This window comes from Equus przewalskii, chromosome 23, assembly GCF_037783145.1.
Source record: "Equus przewalskii isolate Varuska chromosome 23, EquPr2, whole genome shotgun sequence".
Taxonomy (NCBI): domain Eukaryota; kingdom Metazoa; phylum Chordata; class Mammalia; order Perissodactyla; family Equidae; genus Equus; species Equus przewalskii.
Window position 1 is genome coordinate 3,017,773 of NC_091853.1, and position 21,521 is coordinate 3,039,293.

Here is a 21,521-nt window from a genome sequence, read left to right on the forward strand (position 1 = left end):
ATGACATATAGTGGCACTTAGTGAATATTAGTTGACTGAATGAAGATTTAGTAAATGTATAGAGATACTGATATAGATAAGCCTGTGTCTAGAGAAATATTTTTATATATAGAATGGGTAGCACTTATGCATTGCTCACACTGTCCTGGTTCTTTGAGTTTTACTTCAGTTGGAAGGAAATCAGTAAGCAGTCCACTCTGTTCTGGTTGAAGATAGTATATTCAGAGCTGTCAGTAAAACTTTGTGTGATGATGGGAATGTTCTGGATTGTGCTGCCCAATACAAGACCACTGCCCACGTGGCGACTGAGCGCTTGAAAGGTGCCTAGTGGTGCTCAGGAACTGTTTGATTTATTAAATTTCAACGACTTGGAACTTAGTGACATGTGGCGGGTGGCTGTCCTAGGGGAAGGCCTAGGCCATGGATCCGTTGAAGTTCAGGTATTCTCTAGGCACCATTTTATCTTATAGTTTCAACATTTCTCCTCTGTTAAACTTTTTATTAGAAGTTGCTCACCAGTAAGAAAATGGAGTTTAAAAAAATATGCTTTCCTTCCTTTGACTACCTGCCATCTGATGTAGGTGCTAATAAACAATGTCATATCCAAAAGATGTAGTGTAGCGGGGAAAATCAAAGGACTGGGATAATCCCGATTCAAAGTAAGTGTTGCCAGCATACTTGGGAGTTGACTATCTCATAATAGAATTAGCTCTATAGTACTTTGGACAAGAAAGTTGCCTTTCTACCCTGTCACTAAGCTAATTGAAATGAGAGGATGAATCATTAGAACTCCATGAGCTTCTATTACCCGTACATAAAATAACTATGAAGATATGGCTTTTTCCAGCTTTAACAAGAGAGGTTCGGCTAGAAGAAAAGCGCTGTGTACATTTCAAAGGTTCTAGGCTTATAGAGAAGGACATCTTTTGTAATATATTCAGGGATCATTGTTCTGTTTCTCTAAGGTTACCAAGTTCCCAGTGCCCATGAAGGTTTGACTAAATGGGTCAGGCCTCTCTACTGTGAATTTCTATCTCTGTAATGGTTACAAAAGTAGACTTTTAGAATACCTGGTTTGTGTAACCAACTTTGAAATCCAAACTAAGGGTGGAAAATAGATTTTTTCACTGCTTCCAGAAATACTTTACAGGAAAATAAAAGAATGAGACATTTCTAAATTTTAAAGTGATTTATGGGAAGTTTGGTTAGTTCAGAGAAACCTGAGGTTATCTAGACAGTTACGTCTATTAATCCTATGGGTGATCCAGGTAAACTTAAAGATTACTTAAAACACTTTGGTTGTATCAATTAAGGGGCTTGTTGGAATGTCAGCGCTTCTTTTGAGACTTAGTAGAAATATTTGATGTCTTGATTATTATATAAGATAGCAAGAAGAGATTCCAAACAGCGAGAATATGGGACAGTTTTGAATGTGGTCACAATCAAGGCCTAACTAACAAGAGTCCTCACTGGAGTACTCTGCTCACCCTAAGGATGGACGTTTTTGTGGGATCCACTAAATGGAGTGATTGTTGATTCTTTGTCTGGAGCAGCACCCTGGAGTGCAGACTGTAGACGTTTAGTGAGCTGAATGTCTGCTCTCTTCCTGTCCCCGTTCTGCTCTGTGTTGCTGTGCAGGGCGATGTCGGGCTCGCGATGGGTAAACTCTATGGAAATGACTTCAGCCAGACTACCATCTCTCGCTTTGAAGCCTTGAACCTCAGCTTTAAGAACATGTGCAAGTTAAAGCCACTTTTGGAGAAGTGGCTAAATGATGCAGGTGGGTGAATATATAGGAAATCTCGTTATGCATTGGAATTTTACATGGGGGATCATTGGATGAATTGGGGTTTATCTTTCGTATTGCCTTGTTGGTGCTATAGAGCCTTGATGCTCACTAATGTTGGGAGGGTCAATATAAATTATGGCTACATAAATTGGAGATCTAATTCATTTAAATAGTAGTTACAATGTACAAAATCAGCAGTAATTTTTAGCCTTGGAACATTTCTCGTATTTGAGCCAAGGTTAGGGACAATTGAAGGACGAGAAGAAGGCCTGTGTATTTAGATAAACTTGATAAACACGTTTCTTGGTTCTTCCTCAGTGAATTATCATAAACTTGTTCCTGATAATGTTTCTGTATTTGTTATTAAGAATGACCACATATTTCATATGTAAAAAGTTGACCTGCTAGTTTTATGTGTTTTGTGCTGACGTTTCATTTGGGAAAATTTGGATTTGGGGTCACGGAATCAAAGACTGGGAGAGCTATAAGGAACCCTAGAGACCCCCTAGACTATGGCTTTCATTGTAGCCGTGAAAAAAATCAGGTCTTTGGAAAAGACAAACCTGTAACAGCCACCTTTGGGCAGTCTGATTCCGTAGCTCTGGGTGAGGCCTCAGCCTCTGCGTCTTGCTGAGTCTGCAGGTGAGAACCACTGGCCTCCCTCCACCTCATTTTACACAGAGTGGGAAGAAACTCAGAGATGTCTATGCCAGGCCCAGGGTCATTAAACTATATTAGATAACAAAACCTTATTTAAACTTTATAGAATTTAGAAGCATTTCATTGTTTGTTTGGTTTTGGGGGGTTTTCTACCTTAAATTATGCCAATAAAATGAGAGGTCATTTACAAGATAGATATTAAACATTCAATAATTTTCAAGAAGCTTTCTTCCTTTGATCCCTAGAGCGAGTAAATAAATAAATAAACAAAAGCAAAGCATAAGAACAGAACTCAGGAGAAGTAGAGCTGAGTCTAAGGGTAGGAATAGTAAACTTCTGCTTTCTCAGAAACGGAAATCAGAAAGTAATGATGATAGTATAGTCGACCATCCTGAGACAAAGAACACCGGTAAGAGCAGTAGAGAGATCCCTGGTAGTGAACGATATTTCAACGTAGGTTATGAAACCTTTCCTACTGGCTTGTAGCTTACAATATTTTGGTCAGTTTTGGTGGTGGTTGTAATATGTGTATTAGATATGTGACTCATGCTCAGCTAATCTGATTTCTGTGTCTCCTTCTCTCTTCCAGAGAACCTCTCGTCTGATTCGGCGCTCTCCAGTCCAAGTGCCCTGAGCTCTCCGGGGCTGGGGATTGAGGGCTTGAACCGCAGGAGGAAGAAACGCACCAGCATAGAGACCAACATCCGTGTGGCCTTAGAGAAGAGTTTCCTGGAGGTTAGTGAGGTTTTTGCTTCTCGTGTACGTGAGATTGTCTGTGTAGTACTAACGTTAGGTGCTGTGGATGGTAAAAGGTGGACTTGGCAGTTTGGCCCTTATGGATGCTTATAAGGTAGTGGAGATAATAAGACAAAGTAAGTTACTGAACACAGGAAACAGAGCCAGTGCTTCAAGGTTCAGGAGAGACCAGGCTCACATAATGCGAGTACTCAGTGTGACAGAGGCAGCATAGGATACAGGAGCATTCCACAGCCAGGGAGAGGTGGGAGGAAAGCACTTCCAGCCGAGGAGATGCATGAGCAAAGGCATCCAGGGAGAGAAACCGAGAGGTGTTTCAGGGGAACACAATCGTTTGGTTTGGCTAAGTTCTAGTGTCTGTATGCCTAGAATAGTAGTGTGGGACCAGAAGATACAGGCCTTGAATGTCAGGCTATGGAGTTCAAGTTAATTCAACAGACATTTGGCAATTTTTTTTTTTTTACCAGAGAATATCACAATCAAAGCTTCCAACAAAATTTTGACTTCTCTGTTCAGAAAAGGTTTGAGCACAGTGGAAAGAGCACTAAATCAGGAGTCATTATGAGCTCTACCACTATTAACTGTGCGATTGGTCGAGTCGCTTGATTTCTTAAGCTGAAGTCACTTTATCTGAGAAGTACCTGCCTTTCTTGCCCCACAGACTTCTTACCCACCTCACATGGTCCAAGTGAGATCATGTGCATGAAACACTGAGAAAACTCGTAAATTCCTATACATATATAAAGTTGTATTGATTGTTAATTTTATTCAAGATTAATTGCCCTAAAAATGAAAAAAAAATTAAGAATAACTTATTCTAAGTTAATATGAGTAAATGTAATAACTATATGTTCATTAGAATGTCAAGCTATGGAAGTTTCTTGTTAAGAGTGGGCCAGAATGGTCATGTATGTTCCAGCTTCATTGTGTGACTTGTCCCTCTCCATTTGTTGATTTATATAATGCATGGTTATGCCAATCATTCAAAAAGTTATTCCAAAAGATGATTTTTTTTCCCCCCTCAGAATCAAAAGCCTACCTCGGAAGAGATCACCATGATTGCTGATCAGCTCAATATGGAAAAGGAGGTGATTCGTGTTTGGTTTTGTAACCGTCGCCAGAAAGAAAAAAGAATCAACCCACCAAGCAGTGGTGGGACCAGCAGCTCACCTATCAAAGCAATTTTCCCCAGCCCAACCTCACTGGTAAGGGTGAAGGAGAGGGGGGTGCAAGTGCAAGGGCTAATTTTTACAGTTTTACAAATGACATGTTAAATCAGCTTATTTCATAATACTTAGGAATTTATTGTGTATATATTCCTGCTGAATAAATGTGTATACAGTCGTGCGCTGCTTAACGACTGGAGCACATTCTGAGAAGGGCATCGTTTGGCAATTTCGTCGTTGTGCGAACATCACAGAGTGCACTTACACAGACCTGGGCGGTACAGCCTGCTGCGCACCTAGGCTGCAGGGTACTCATCTTATGGGAGCACCGTCGCATGTGCAGTCTATTGTTGACCAAAACGTTATGCAGCACATGACTGTAAATTCACATTTTAAATGTTACCGAAGTAACTCAATCTCATGCCGTTAGCCCAAGAACTTATTGTTGTTTTTTTTTAAGTGAATAATTCCAATTTTTTTCTGTTTCTTTGCAGTTCCAGTATTCTCTTATGTAGTTTATTAGGCTACTCTGTAACTGTGGGAGTAAATTTGCTGATTTCAGTTGCCTAAAAGAATCTTTAGTCGCTTCTTATGTTCACGTTGGGTCCTAAAGCGCAGTTTCTTAAACTACGTGACTAAGTGACAGTAAATTCTTAGATAACCTTTAGCTCTGAACTTGTATGAGAACAGTCATCTTGGATCTTCACTCTCAAACTTGTGGGCCTCTCATTGAGTCACTTCTGCTGTTTGCGTTAGAAGAGCATTCCTAGACGAAGGGACACACAGTGGTCCTCTGACTCCCTTGATCCTTAGGATGATTGTAAATGTGACTCCACATTTCTGGCCAGGATTCCAAAGATGGGAGGATTGCTGACTTTGCATTTCTCATCCTTTCTTGTTAATTTGTTTTTATTTTATTTGAATATCGTTCTACTGGGAGGCTTTCAAACCAAAGTCATCATTAAGAGTACATATTAGTTTGTTAAATGAAGGCTGTGATTGTTAAATGGTGGGACTTTAGTCACAAAGTTCATGAGCTAGTTATGAAAAAGATAGTCATTAGATACAGTTTTGTTTTATGGTGACTTTTGTGTTTGGGGTTTATTTGTACTAGAAGGAAGACAGTACTTCTTACAAAACTGTAGACATATTTTATCTTATTTCAAAAAGAAACTGTCAGTTTTTGAAAAATTGTCTTCACATTCTTTCCATGTTTTCATCTCATTAAAAACAAAAAAGACAGTCTTGCTGTCACATAGTCAAAAATAAAAGGAGTACAAGAACCCCTGATTCCTGCATCCTGTTAAATAGTTTTCTTGTTTAGATTAAGTTGATAATTAGTATAATGTTTCTTACTGATTTAGAGGATATCTGACCCAACGTTATTGAAATGTAAGTTTTTTTTATTATTTCTTTTTTAAACCTGAACAAAGCCATTATATCAGTGAAAAACCATCTGCTAATAGCAACTTTTCAACATATGCCAATTTTCTCAATTCCAAGGTCAAAGAATGATTATAAAATCATTTCCTCTTAGGCCCTTTTTATTTTATTTTATTTTGGTTTTTTTGGTGAGGAAGATTCACCCTGAGGTTAATATCTGTTGCCAATCCTCCTCTTCTTTTGCTTGAGGAAGATTAGCCCTGAACTAACATCTGTGCCAATCTTCCTCCATTTTTTGTATGTGGGATGCCACCACAGCATGGCTGACAAGTGGAGTAGGTTCACACCCGGGATCCAAACCTGCGAACCCGGGCCACAGGCACAGAATGCGGGAAACTTTAACCACTTGGCCACAGGGCCAGCCCCAAGCCCTTTTATTTTAATTCTGTCATACCTGGAATTTAAAAATTTTTATAGGCAAAATAAGTCTACAGTATGGACTTAAAAATTTTTAAGTTTTGATTGTTAAATGTTTTTGCATATTTTCATTTCTGACCTCTAGGTGGCAACCACGCCAAGCCTTGTGACGAGCAGTGCAGCAACTACCCTCACTGTCAATCCAGTCCTCCCTCTAACCAGCGCCGCGGTAACCAATCTCTCTGTTACAGGTAAGCAGCAGCCAGGCCCAGCAGCTGGTGGGCAATGGCAGGCAGGTTTCTGTGAGAATCTGCTGTTGCATTGTGAATCAGGGTTCTAACTAACGATAAAGTTATGTATGAAAACCTGAACTCCAAAAAAATCAGGCGTAATTAATTTTTCAGAAAGAATACTTTTGCATAAAGATTTTCCTGTCTTTTTTGTTCTTTCCCACATTAGTCTGTCTTCTACATTGCTCCCAGAGTTATCTTTCAAAAACACCAGCTTTTTTTGAACTCCTCTCCTTAAAAACTTTCACTAGCTGCAGGTTTTTACATTCAGGAGAACATCCAGGTTTATCATCAATTCATAGGAGATTATTTCCAGCCTGGACTTTGTCTTCCACCGGTCCTTTCTCTGACCCATCCTCAGTGTGCAGGAGAGCTCCATCAGCTTTTGCAAACTTCCCCATGGCCCACACTTCTTTCTGATAGCGAGGAAACTACTTCCACTTACATACCAATTCTTCTTGGAAATATTCCTTAGCTTCCCCAGGAAACTATTCATTTCCACTTGCCTGTATTATAAATGATATAATAAAAATAGACTTTGCACTTCTTAAAAGATCTAAGTATTCTTTTTGAAATTTCACTGCCTAGCTTAGTGCCTAACATGCTTGCTAGAAAATGAATAAATAATTTTTTTTCCTTTGGTCTTCTTTAAATAGCACGTTTCCCAAATACATTTAAAATAATTTAGCATTGTCATCAGGAGTTTTTTAATGATATATAATGCATAAGACTTTCTGTAATTATTCACCAGGTTGGTTATGTGCTAGTAAATCATTGGATGGATTTGTGAGACTTCACAGTCAAGCTTGAATTTAATCTAGAATTAGGGAATTTGATTTTCTTCTTCCATCACCCCTTTGGCTCTGTAACCTAACCATGGTGTAAAAATTAAATAAATGGCTTTATATACTTATTACATTTCTAAGTTATTAGGAAATCTGATTATTTTGACTGTTTATATAGAACAGTACTTCTTGACCTCTTGGGTCTTGGACCTCTTTGAAAATTGGATGAAAGCTATAAACTTTTCCCCTCACGAAATAGACATACCCACAATTTTTGGTAAAATATAAGGAGGTTCATGAGCAACAACCCCTATCAGTCCGCACCTCACCAAGGTCATTTGTGATGCCTTAGGAGCTTGCAGCTTCCAAATTAGGAACCTCTGAGCAGCGTGGTGTTCAGCACTTCAGCTTGATGAGCAGACTGTTGGTGATGGGTTGCCATGTGTCAGGCACCAGGAACGGGAAATTCCTGCCTTGGAGGAACTTCCTGTCCACCCTGACTGCCATCCTCTGGTAAATTATGGACTGAACTTACCTTCCCAACAAATTTTAAGCATATTATGTTAGGTCTAAAGACATACCCATCTTCTGCAGAAAATTTTCTAATAGTCCAGACATTAATAACCAGAAACTTTGCATCTACCCTGAAGTGTGGCAAAAATCTGAAACAGAAAATAATTTTAAGAAGATAAACATACTCAAAACTAACCAAAAGTTTTTTATCAGTTTTTGATGATCCTAACTAACCAATCACATTTCTTAGACTCAATTGCTCAGCCCATTTTTGTAGATAGATTTCATTATGACTATTTTCTGAAATGTTGGTAACTTTTTTATAAGGAATTTTTTATTTAATTAAAAAATTTAACATTATAGGAAATTTAAATAGGAAAAATGCAAACAGTGAGTACTATTTCTATTTTGCCTTTGTCTTTTTATATGTACAATCTTACAGTATTTACAGTGTGTCCTGCCTTTTTTTTTACTTAACATCTTACAATAAGTATCTTCCCGTGTTATTATAGTTTTTACATTTCTACTTTTGACTTGCCCTTATTATATTGAATAGTTGTACTAAAGTTTCGTAAACATTTCCATACAGTACCGTCATGGTTAAGTTCTACCCAGGATGACCAACTCTTGCAGTTTGAGCCCTGCCAATCTTGCATCCCAGGAAGCTGCTGGGTCTCAAAGCCGTGTAACTGGTCTCGCCTGTTCCCTGTTGTATCCTTGGTGTCTAGCACACCACATAGAGTGTGAGATACCCAGCAATTAATTATTGGATAAATGAAGTTTTCACTATTATAAATAATGCTGTGATGAGCACCTTTGTACATATAGCTTTTTCTTAAATTTTTTATCTTGACATAATTTTAGACTTACAGAAAAGTTGAAGAATCGTACAAAGAAATCCTAAATCTCTTCCCTCAGATTTTCCACATGTTAAAATCTTACTGTATTTGCTTTCTTCTTTTTCTCTTTCTGTGTGTATATGTGATTTAGAGCAAGTGACAGACATGCCCCTTTACCCCTAAATACTTCACTGTGTATTTTCTAAAAAGGAAGAAATTCCATATATAACCAGAGTACATTTATCAAAAATCAGGAAATTAACATTGACTCAATAATAATATCCAGTGAACAATTCACATTCAGCTTTTGCCGCTTGTACCAATAATATCCCTTATAACAAAAGAAGATCTGGGATCCTGCATTGCATTCAGTTGCTGTGTCTCTTTGGTGGTGTTTAATTTGAGACAGTTTGAGTCTTTCTTTGTATTTTATGCCATGGATATTTTTGAAGAGCATAGCTATCTTGTAGACTGTCCCTTAACTCGGGTTTATGTCGTGTTTCCTCATGACTGGATTCAGATTAGGCACTTTGGGCAGGAAGCCCCCGGAAGTGGTGCTGAGTCCTCCTGTGTGCGTGATATGGAGACCACGCTGTTGCTGAGTCCCACTATTGCAGATAGGAACTTTGATCATTTTGTTGAGGTGGTCTCTGCCAGGTTTTTTATTGTGTAGTTACTATTTTACTCTTCATAGTTAGTAAGTGTCTTATGGAGAGTTTGAGACTTTACAAATATCCTGTTGTTCCTCAGACCTTTACTGACTAGTGTCCGTTGATGATTTTTGCCTTGATCTGTTATTTTATGATTCTCAAATAATTCCATCATTTCTTCTACATTTATTAGTTGGCTTTCAACTGTAAGGATGAACTTTTCCTTTTCCTCTATTTATCTGTATCAGTATGGACTCAGACATTCTTTCTTTATTCAGTAGGTTATAATCCTACTATCATTTTTTATTTTAATGTGCAAATTCTCCCAGATTTAGTCATCGGGAGGCCCCCCCCCACTCAGGGTGGTTCCTGTGCCCTGTTGACATGTTGCTAGCATTCTTTGAGTGCTTCCTTATTTTTTGACACAAGATATTCCGTCTCATCTTAAAGTTTCTCTCCCCCAGCCTGGAATCAGACATTTCTCCAAGGATCCTTAGTTCCTTTTGGTGAGGAAAGGTACTTAGAAACCAAGATCTAGGCACTAGACGTGCTCATTGATACTGTGTTGTCATTTCTTCTAGAGCATCTCAACAGAAATAGATGTGCATACACATATCCATATGTGTGTATCTACACACACATATATTTTATATGTATTTACATATATACACCTGCACACATCTATATTTTTCTTTATCTAGTTACCTATTTATATTAAAATCCATGAGTTCGTACTGATATCTCCAGTTTCAGTCACCCTATAGTTCATGCTTTTCTGTCCTTACTTCTTGCCATATTTTCACTCCCTCCTGAGTGACAATGAGAAACCCGGCTCCCATTATCAGCAATATAGTTACTTAATTGCTCAGCCCTGTGGTGAAAAGAAAGTAGCTTCCAAATCACTGGGCCGTGCATCTGACAGAAGAGGCCTCCTGATTCGAGTTCAGTGTTTGTTTAGAGTTCTTCTCTTTAATCTGAAGGCATATGGTCCGTATACTGTGTTCAAAAGTTACTTGAGTTAGTTCTTTTTATACCCTCTTCCTGTAGTTACATTACTTATTTGAGATTCAGTTTAGTTTATTCTGTTTGTATTTAATAGTAGTGTTTTTCCTCCTATCCTTGTGATTTTAAGTGTATGAGATAGTAACATGGTTTCAAAAGTCAGGACTATGCGCAAAGTTCTCTCCAGAAAGATTTCGTTTCCTTCCGTCGCAATTCTCTGGACCCTTTCCATCCCATTCCCACCTGTGCCCTTCCTCCTTCCTGTATTTCCGGGGTTTTCTTTAACAAATGAGCGTAGAAATGTGTATTTTTTGTGTACCCTTGTTTGTTACTGTAAGGTAGCATACGATAGGTACTCGTTTGCACTTCATTGTTTTCACTTAACAAAATATCCTGGAAATCACTCTACCTTAGTTCATAGAAATCTTCCTCATTCTTTTTTATTGTTGCAGAGTACTGCACTGTGTGGATGTTCTACAGTTTCTTTAACCCCCTTCCTGATGTGAGGGCATTGAGTTTGTTTCCAATACTTTGTAATTACAAGCTATGCTGCAGGAATAACCTTCTATATATGTATTTTTGTAGTATTGGAAGTGTTTCTTTAGGGTAAAGTAGAATTGCTCAGTCAAAAGGTACACACCTATGTAGTTTTGTTGGATATTACCAAATTGCCTTCCAAAAGGATTGCACTTATTTTCATTCCCCAAACAATATATGGGAGTGTCACTTTCCCCCTTCTCCAGCAGAATATGGTGTTACACTTTTAAGTTTTGCTAATCTGATATGTGAGAAATTGTATCTCAGTGTACTTTTAATTTCAACTTTCTAATCATGAGTGAAATTGTACATCTTTTCATATACTTAAGAGCCATTTCTCATCTTTTGTAACAGTGATATGGGTTTTGTTTCAGGTTGATAGATCAATATTGCACAGGCTGGAAATTCCAGTACAAAGGAGGTGGTAAGAGCAGACATTGCTGTTTCTTTCCAACTGTATTAGTTTTCTGTTGCTTAACAAATTACCATAAACTTAGTGGCTTAAACCAATACTCATTTGCTATCTCACACTTCTGCAGGTTGGAACTTTAGGCGTGTAACCCGTGCCTAACTGGTCTTCTGCTCAGGGGCTTGCCAGGCTGAAATCAAAATGTTGGCCAGGGCTGCAACCTCATAAGAGGCTCAAGATCCTCCTCCAAGTTCATGAGTTGGCAGAATTCAGTTCCTCGTCATTATAGGACTGCAGTCCCCACTTTTTTGCTGGCTGTCGACTGGGTCCCTATTAACTCCTACAGGCTACCCCCTCAACTCCTAACCTTGTGACCTTCTTACCACATGGCAGCTTCTTCAAAGCCAACATGAGAATCTCCCTCCAGTCAGCTACTATGGAGGGTCTCATACCGTATAACGCCCTCTCACATACCTTCCTCATGTAATATAACCCAAACACAGGAGTGGCTTATCATATTCCTAGATCTACCCTTACTCAAGAGAAAGGGATTTACAGGGCATGACGAGATGTTGATGTCTTCCTTTAAAGAGTTTTGGAGTCTGCTTTGGTAGGAAGATGAGTTACCACAGATCAGCTGTATCCTTTCAAGGCTTATTTTGTTGCTGTTGTTGTTTTTATCAGGTTCATAATAGTTTACAGCATTAGGAAATTTCAGTTGTACATTATTTCTTGACTTTCACCACATAAGTGCCTCCTTTCACCCCCTGTGCCCACCCCCTACCCCCTTCCTCTGGCAACAACTGAACTGTTTTCTTTGTCCATGTGTTCGTTTATCTTTCACATATGAGTGAAATCACATAGTGTTTGTCTTTCTCAGTCTGGCTTATTTTGCTTAGCATAATTCTCTCCAAGTCCATCCGTGTTGTTGCAAATGGGATGATTTTGTCTTTTTGTTATGACTGAGTAGTATTCCATCGTATATATACCACATCTTCTTTATCCAGTCATCGGTCGATGGGCCCTTGGATTGTTTCCATGTCTTGGCTCTTGTGAATAGTGCTGCAATGAACATATGTTACTTTGGATTGTTGATTTCAAGTTGTTTGGGTAGATACCCGGTAGTGGCATAGCTGAGTCATATGGTATTTCTATTTTTAGTTTTCTGGGGAATCTCCACACTGTTTTCCATAGTGGCTGTACCAGTTTGCATTCCCACCAACGGTGTATGAAGGTTCCCTTCTCTCCACACCCTCTCCAATATTTGTTATTTTTAGTCTTAGTGATTATAGCCATTTTAATAGGTGTAAGGTGGTATCTTAGTGTAGTTTTGATTTGCATGTCCCTGATGATGAGTGATGTTGAACATCTTTTCATATGTTTATTGGTCATCTGTATATCTTCTTTGGAAAAATGTCTGTTTATATCTTCTGCCTGTTTTTTGATCAGGCTATTTGTTTTTTTTGTTGTTCAATTGTGTGAGTTCCTTATATACTATGGAGATTAACCCCTTGTCAGATATATGATTTGCAAATATTTTCTCCCAGTTGGTGGGTTGTCTCTTTGTTTTGGTGCTAGTTTATTTTGCCTTGCAGAAGCTCTTTAGCCTGATGAACTCCCACTTGCTTATTTTTTCTTTTGTTTCCCTTGTCTGAGAAGACATGGTGTTTGAAAAGGTCCTTTTAAGTTCAATGTCAGAGAGGGTACTACTTATATTATCTTCCAGGAGTGTTATGGTTTCAGGACTGATCTTGAAGTCTTTGATCCACTTTGAGTTTGTTTTTGTGTATGGCGTGAGATAATGGTCTGCTTTCATTCTTTTGCATGTGGCTGTCCAGTTTTCCCAACACTATTTGTTGAAGAGACTTTCCTTTCTCCATTGGATGTTCTTGACTCCTTTGTCGAAGATGAGCTGTTTGTAGATGTGCGGTTTTATTTCTGGGCTTTCAGTTCTGTTCCATTATCTGTGCACCTGTTTTTGTGCCAGCACCAAGCTTTTTTGATTCCTACGGCTTTGTAGTATGTTTTGAAGTCCGGGATTGTGATGCCTCCAGTTTTGTTCTTTTTTCTCAGGATTGCTTTAGCATTTTGGGGTCTTTGGTTGCCCCATATGAATTTTAGGTTTCTTTGTTCTGTTTCCATGAAGAACGTCATTGGGATTCTGATTGGGATTGCATTGAATCTGTAGATTCCTTTGGGTAGTATGGGCATTTTAGCTATGTTTATTCTTCCAATCCATGTCCATGGAATAGCTTTCCATTTCTTTATGTCATTGTTGATTTCTTTCAGTAAGGTCTTATAGTTTTCATTGTATAAGTCCTTCACCTCCTTGGTTAAATTTATTCCTGGATACTTTATTCTTTTTGTTGTAATTGTAAATGGAACTGTATTCTTGAATTCTCTTCCTGTAAGTTCGTTATTAGAGTAGAGAAATGCAACTGATTTTTTTTAAGTTGATTTTGTATCCTGCAGCTTTACTGTAGTTGTTAAGTATTTCTAATAGTTTTCTGATGGATTCTTTAGAGTTTTCTATATGTAAGATCATGTCATCTGCAAACAGCAAGAGTTTCACTTATTCACTCCCTATTTGGATTCCTTTTATCCCTTTCTCTTGCCCAATTGCTCTGGCCAAAACCTCCAGTACTGTGTTGAGTAAGAGTGGTGATAGTGGGCATCCTTGTCTTGTGCCTCTTCTCAGAGGGATGGCATTGAGTTTTTCCCCAATGAGTATGATGTTGGCTGTGGGTTTGTCATATATGACCCTTATTATGTTGAGGTGATTTCCTTCTATCCCTATTTTGTTAATAGTTTTTATCATAAATAGCTGTTGGATCTTGTCAAATGCTTTCTCTGCATCTATTGAGATGATTATGTGGTTTTTATTCCTCAGTTTGTTGGTATGGTGTATCACATTGATTGATTTGTGGATGTTGAACCATCCCTGTGTCCCTGGTATAAATCCCACTTGATCATGGTGTATGATCTTTTTGATGTATTGCTATATTTAGTTTGCCACTATTTTGTTGAGGATTTTTGCATCTATGTTCATCAGCAATATTGGCCTGTAGTTTTCCTTTTTTGTGTTGTCCTTGTCAGGCGTTGGTATCAGAGTGATGTTGACCTCATAGAATGTGTTAGGAAGTGTTCCATCTTCCTTAATTTTCTGGAATAGCTTGAGAAGGATAGGTATTAAATCCTCTCTAAAAGTTTGGTAGAATTCCCCAGGAAAGCTGTCTGGTCCTGGGGTTTTATTCTTTGGGATGCTTTTGATTACTATTTCAATCTCTTTCCTTGTGATTGGTCTATTCAGATTATCTATTTCTTCTTGTTCAGCTTTGGGAGGTTGTAAGAGTGTAAGAATTTATCCATTTCCTCTAGATTGTCCATTTTGTTGGCATAATTCGTAGTATTCTCTTTTAATCCATTGTATTTCTGTGGTATCCATTGTTATTTCTGCTCTTTCATTTCTAATTTTATCTATCTGAGCTTTCTCTCTTTTTTTCTTTGTAAGTCTGGCTTAGGAGTTTGTCAATTTTGTTTATCTTCTCAAAGAACCAGCTCTTTGTTTCATTGATCCTTTCTGCTGCCTTTTTTGTTTCAACAGCATTTATTTATGCTCTGATTTTTATTATTTCCCTCCTTCTGCTGACTTTGGGCTTTGTTTGTTCTTCTTTCTCTAATTCAGTTAGGTGTAATTTGAGATTGCTTATGTGGGATTTTTCTTGTTTGTTAAGGTGAGCGTGTATTGCAATGAATTTCCCTTTTAATACGGCTTTTGCTGCATCCCATGTGAGTTGGTATGGTATGTTTTCATTTTCATTTGTCTCCAGATATTTTTTTATTTCTCCTTTAATTTCTTCAGTGATCCATTTGTTGTTCAATAGCATGTTGTTTAGTGTCCACATCTTTGTCCCTTTCTCAGCTTTTGTCTTGTAATTAATTTCTAGCTTCATAGCATTGTGATTGGAAAAGATGCTTGTTAGTACTTCAATCTTCTTGAATTTATTGAGGCTTGTCTTGTTTCCCAACATATGGTCTATCCTTGAGAATGTACCATGCACACTTGAGAAGAATGTGTATTCTGCTGTTTTTGGATGGAGTGTTCCATGTATGTCTATTAAGTCCAGCTGGTCTAGATTTTCATTTAATTACACTTGTTGATTTTCTGTCTGTATGATCGATCCATTGATGTGAGTGGAGTGTTGACATCCCTTACTATTATTGTATTATTATTAATATCTTCTTTTAGGTTTGTTAATAGTTGCTTTATGTACTTTGGTGCTCCTGTGTTGGGTGCATAGATGTTTACGTTATGTCTTCTTGGTGGTGTGTCCCTTTTATCATTATATACTGCCCCTCTTTACCTGTCTTATCTTGAAGTCTACTTTGTCTGATATAAGTACTGTGACACCTGCTTTCTTTTGTTTGCCATTAGCTTGGAGTATCATCTCCCTCCCTGCACTCTGAGCCTGTCTTTGTCATTGGAGCTGAGGTTGTTTCCTGGAGGGCAACATATTATTGGGTCTTGTTCTTTAATCCATCTCACCACTCTGTGTCTTTTTATTGAAGAATTCAATCCGTTTACATTTAGGGTGATTATTGATGTATGAGGACTTAATGCTGCCATTTTGTCGCTCATTTTCTGGTTCTCCTGCATTTCCTTTGTTTCTCCTCCTGTGTATTTTGGTCTACCAATTGAGTTATATAGGTTTTTATGTTGTAACAAATTTAGTTTGTTTTCTCCTTATTTATTATTTGTGTCCCTGTTCTGCTTTTTTTGTTTAATGGTTACCGTGAGGATTGTATTGAAAATCTCTTAGATAAGATAGTCCATTTTCTGATGGCTTTCAAGGCTTATTTTTTAAGCTTTGTTAGGCTGGACCTAGATTAGCCTTTACTAGTTTAACTCTGCTGCTAAGATGTGGCCCTTCTGGGGTTTCTCCTGAATGTCCAGTATTCAACAAAGTCTGTCCTCTGTGTGTGGCAAGAACTGGGTATCTCTGTGTCCGGCATGAGCTCTGGGATTATTCATGGTGTTTCCCCTCTGCATGTGTGGTTTAGTATTCAACCAGAGATTCAGGGGAACGTCTATGCACGTTTCTAGTGTTCTTTCTCTGTTTAGCTTTTTCCTTTCCTAGTGCTCTCTCCTGCAAGTTCCAGCCGCTTCAGCATCCAGTGGCTGACCTTTGTCTCCTCGAACCCCTGCAATTGCTCTTGTTTCCTTTTGTGGGGCAGCAGTCTGGAAATGGCTTCCAAGCAGAAAGTCCAGGCAGTTGTGGGACTCACCTCATTTGTTTCCTTTTTCTTGGGGATCGCAGTCCTGTGCTGCCTGTTTTCTCGTGCCTCAAACATTTTCATACATACACACACACACACACACACTCTTACGTATTTCTGTTGTTATGGTAAAAGGATAAATTTGCTGTCATTTACTCTTATCGTGGCCAGAGGCTGAAGTCTCTAAAAATGTTAAATTAATAATTAGCATTTATAATTGTGACAGACAAAGTCTAAGGTGACCCTCCACCACGGTGCCCACCTCCCAGTGTTCCTGCCTTTGTGTAGTCTTCTCCCCTTGCGTGTGGGCAGGTCCTTTGGCTTGCTTCTCATCAGTAGAATGTGGCAAAGGTGATGGGATGTCAGTCCTGTGATCACATTACATTATGTAAAAGTCTGTCTTGTTAGCTGACTTGCTGTAAAGACCTTCCTTGCCAATCTGATGGAGTAAGAGATAAGCAACCATGTTGGGAAGCCCACAAATCAGGGAACCAAGGGTGACCTCTAGGAGGGTGGCCTTCAGCCAACAGCGAGAAAGAAGCTCGGCTCTTAGTCCTACAGCTCCAAGCAAGTTCTACCGAATGATTTCTGCTAACAACCCAAGTGAGCTTGGCAACATTCTTCCCCAGTCATGCCTCCAGAGTGGAACAGAGTCCGGCTGACACCTCACCTATAGCCTTGCAGAGGACCAGCTAGGCTGTGCCTGGACACCTGACCCACAGAAACTATGAGATAAGAAATGTGTGTGTTGTTTTATGCCACTCAGTTTGTGGTACTTTGTTACATAGCAATAGAAAATGAATACAGTAATCTTATGTTTGTGTCAATATTGTTGTGGACCAGCTCATATGATTGAATGTGTAGGGGAAAAAATGTAGTCTTACACTTAAACCTCACTTGAAAGAGAAGATGATAAGAGTCAGTGTCAAATGGATTTTCTTTACTCTTGTCAGCAGTTGCTCAAAATCATGCCCCATTTAAATTTTTTTCCTTTTTCGACCATAACTTTCTTATTATAGCCTCTTTTACTCTGATATTTCTTTACTGTCGTCTTTTTTTCTGTTGACAAAAGGAGCATATTCCTTCATTCGTAGTATTTATTAAAGACACCCAATGTCTTAATCATACACCTTATCTAATGCAATCTACTTTCTTCCTGGGAGCCCTTGATTGCTTATTTTAACTTATTTTCATTGTGTTCCTGAGTTAGATCCAGTGTTTTTTAGATTCCATGTCTTCCTCTATTTTTGATTCCTTTTTGTTTTGCCTGGAGCAGATCTTGAGTAATTTCCTGGGTTTTTTTTAGTGAGGAAGATCGGCCCTGAGCTAACATCTATGCCAATCTTCCTCTATTTTGTATGTGGGATGCTGCCACAGCATGGCTTAATGAGCAGTGTGTAGGTCCATGCCTGGGATCCAAACCTGTGAACCCTGGGCCACTGAAGCAGAGCATGTGCACTTAACCACTATACCACCGGGCTGGCCCTGTTCTCGTTTTTTATTGCTGTCATTTGTATGTTTTTTCAAAATAGTGTTTTTAATTTCTAAGAATTTTTCTTTGTTCTTATTCCACCTTTTTATAGAAATCAATTTTTATTTGTAGATGCAGTACAAATTAGAATTGTATATAAGTTGTTTCCTCTGGCATTAGTTTTGCTTTATTTATTTTGTCCCATTTCTTTTGTGCTGTTATTTTTTCATTGCCTGGTGATTTTTGGTTATTTAGTTATATTGATGAATGCAAGGCCGTATTACTTAATAGCAGTAGCTTGTAAGGGTTTTTCTGCAGCTTCTGTTACTCAGCAGTCCTCTCCCCTGGTGGGAAGGGAGAGCCGTGAGCTGTGAATGTGGGCGGAGAACTGCCAGACTTTATTTCAGGCATATGCGTGGAAAGCAGGCAGGCCGACTAGGCTTCACCCTCACACCTTCCTAAGATGAGAGGGACCTTTACTCATGCATGCCAGTGCCTACATCGGTATCCTTAGTGTATCATCTTTGCGGAGTAGTAGGTGACAGTAGCTCTGCTCACAAAGAAGTCCAGGCGGCAGGGGGCGGGCGGGGGGCAGGGAAGGCCTGCTGCCACAGCTGCTGTGTGAGCAGTCTCTCCGTCACCCCGCTCTCTGCCCTCTGTCCTACTCTGCCTCAGCTCCCAGCAGCTCTGAGCCTGGAATCTCCTCAGGGTTCCATCAAGATGAATAATTCTCACCTCTACCTTAGTCTTCTGTGCCCTTTTGGCCTGTGGTTGGTTTCTCTACCACACAATTTCAACTTCTTTCTCATTCTGATTTTCTCTCAGAATCTCAAGTCCTCTAATATCTGTTCCCAGAGCTCTTATTCCCTTTTTCATTCTTTATCATCATATGGAATAGGATTTTAGAAATAAGGTAAAACACCATATCCTTAGTCTGCCATCTTCTAAGAGAAATCTTGTCTGATTGACACGGTCATTTTTATTTTCCCAGTATCTAGCATAGTGCTTGACACGTAATAGGTCCTTGGTAAATTTTCCTAGGCTAGATACAAGAATGATCATAACTATATACTGCTCCAGAAAGACAGGTGTTCTGATGTGTCTCAAAAACTTTCTAAAATTTCCACAGCCCTTAATAATCTCAACTAAACAAGCTCTGCCCCCCATTCGTTTTCCAAAATAGCGTTTCATAATGAACCATATGCAACCCCATATTCATCATCCATCCTTTCACATGCACTCCCCCCACCGTTCCTGGCCGTGACTAGTCTACTCTGTCTCTATGGATTTGCCTGTTTCAGACATTTCAATATAAATGGAATCATATATGTGGCCTTCTGTATCTGGCTCCCTCCATTTAGCGTAATGTTTTCAAGGTCATCCATGTTGCAGAATGTATCGGTACATCATTCCTTTCTATGGTCAAATGATATTTCATTGTATGTGAATACCACATTTTGTTTATCATTCATGAGTTGATGGACATTTGAATTCCTTCCAGTTTTTGGCCACATTACATACTGCTGTTATGAGCATTCATGTACAAGTTTTTATGTGGACGTATGTTTTCAATTCTCTTGGGTATATATTTAGGAATAGAATTGCTGCATTATGTGGCATACTGGAATATTATGAACAACTTTATGCCAAAAAATATTAGGCAACTTAGATGAAATAGACAGATTCTGAGAAAGACACAAATTACCAAAACTGACTTAAAAAGAAATAGAAAACATTTAAACAAGTAAAGTAAATGAATCATTAATGTAAAGCCTTCCCAAAAAGAAAAGCCAGGCCCAGATGGCTTTAGCAATGAATTCTGTCAGATATTTAAAGAAGAAGTAAAGTTAATCTTTAACAGTCTCTTCCAGAAAATAGAGGAGGAGGGACACTTCATTGTATGAAGCCAATATTACCTTGAGACAAAACCAGACAAAGACATCACGGAAAAAATTATAGACCTGTATCCTTCATGAAAATGTACACAAACATCCTCAACAAAATCTTAGCAAATCAAATCCAGCAACATATAAAAAAATTATACATAATGACAAGGGGGATTTGTCCCCAGAATGTAAGGTTGGTTTAGAATGACTAATAAGCACATGAAAAGATGCTCAACATTATTACTTGTTAGAGGAATGCAAATTAAAATCATAATGAGATACTACTTCATACTCAGTAGAATGGCTATAATCAAAAAGACCAAAAATAACAAGTGTTGGTGAGGATGTGGAGAAACTAGAACCCGCATGCGTGCTGGTAGGAACGTAAAATGATACAGACACTTTAGAAAACAAGTGGCAATGTCTTTAAAAGTTAAACATAAATTTACCATCCTACCCAGCAATTCCCCAAGAGAAATGAAACCATGTCCACACAAAAGCTTTTACACGAATAATCGTAGCAGCATTATTCATAATAAGCAAAAACTGGAAACAAGCCAGTGCCCATCACTGGTGAATGAATAGTGTGGTCTATTCATGCAGTGGCATACTTTTAAGCCAGAAAAAGGAAGTATTGATTTGTGCTACAACATGGATAAACCTTGAAAACAGTATACTAACTGAAAGAAGCTAGATGCAAAAGACTACAAATCATATGATTCCATTTATGTGAAATGTCTCGAAAAGGTAATCTATAGAGACAAAAAGCGGATGACTGAGGGCTGTGGGTGGGAACAGGAAGCGACTGCAGATAGACACAAGGGTTCTTTAGTGGTGGAAATGTCATAACCTGGATTGGGGTGATGGTTCTACAACTCTGTAAATATATTAAAAATCATTGAATTTTATACTTAAATTGAGTGGATTTTATGGCATATAAATTATACCTCAATAAATCTGTTTTTAAAAGATGAGGTGGGAAGCAAGAGGATATGCCACACACACTCTATATTCTTGCATATAACTTTGTACCAACCCTGAGAGGTGGATGATGGCACCTTATTTTGTTGTTGAGGACATTGAAGCTCGGTAAGCCTCAGTCCCCTGATCAGAGTTGCTCAGGTAATTAAGTTGACAAGAATTTAAGGTCATAAAAGATCTTTATTGGGGGCTGGCCCCGTGGCCGAGTGGTTAAGTTCGCGCGCTCCGCTGCAGGCGGCCCAGTGTTTCGTTGGTTCGAATCCTGGGCGCGGACATGGCACTGCTCATCAAACCACGCTGAGGCAGCGTCCCACATGCCACAACTAGAAGGACCCACAATGAAGAATATAGAACTATGTACCGGGGGGCTTTGGGGAGAAAAAGGAAAAAATAAAATCTTTAAAAAAAAAAAAAGATCTTTATTGATTCCATGTGACTCATAGGCTGGGAGAAGTATTTGAAGGTCGTATGAAGTTATTATACTCTAGTCTGGTGCTCCTGTGACATTCACGTGGGAGACCTGGAGCGTGGTTGGAGGATGACAACCAGAAGAAACAACTTTGAATTGTTTCTGGAGTCATCATCTCCTAGCCCAGGTTAAATTCACTGATAAGATTTGACTGGGATTTTCTTTGTATACATAGGGCGTTTTAAGAAAATGATACCAAATGGTCTGAAAGTGGCAGTGGAGTGTGAAGACAAGGCTATTT

The 21,521-nt window shown here is 38.8% G+C and overlaps 1 protein-coding gene across 7 annotated transcripts in view; it reads left to right on the plus strand.

Moving 5' to 3' along the window:
* The window catches only part of POU2F1 (POU class 2 homeobox 1), a 168,535-nt gene that overhangs the window by 134,067 nt on the left and 12,947 nt on the right, over positions 1-21,521 (plus strand). For all 7 annotated transcript variants that reach the window (XM_070591478.1, XM_070591477.1, XM_070591475.1 and 4 more), the window contains 4 exons: positions 1,639-1,780; positions 3,039-3,184; positions 4,231-4,410; positions 6,317-6,422. In XM_070591478.1, coding sequence (XP_070447579.1) covers positions 1,639-1,780; positions 3,039-3,184; positions 4,231-4,410; positions 6,317-6,422 — 574 coding nt within the window. The remainder of the gene's footprint in view (positions 1-1,638; positions 1,781-3,038; positions 3,185-4,230; positions 4,411-6,316; positions 6,423-21,521) is intronic.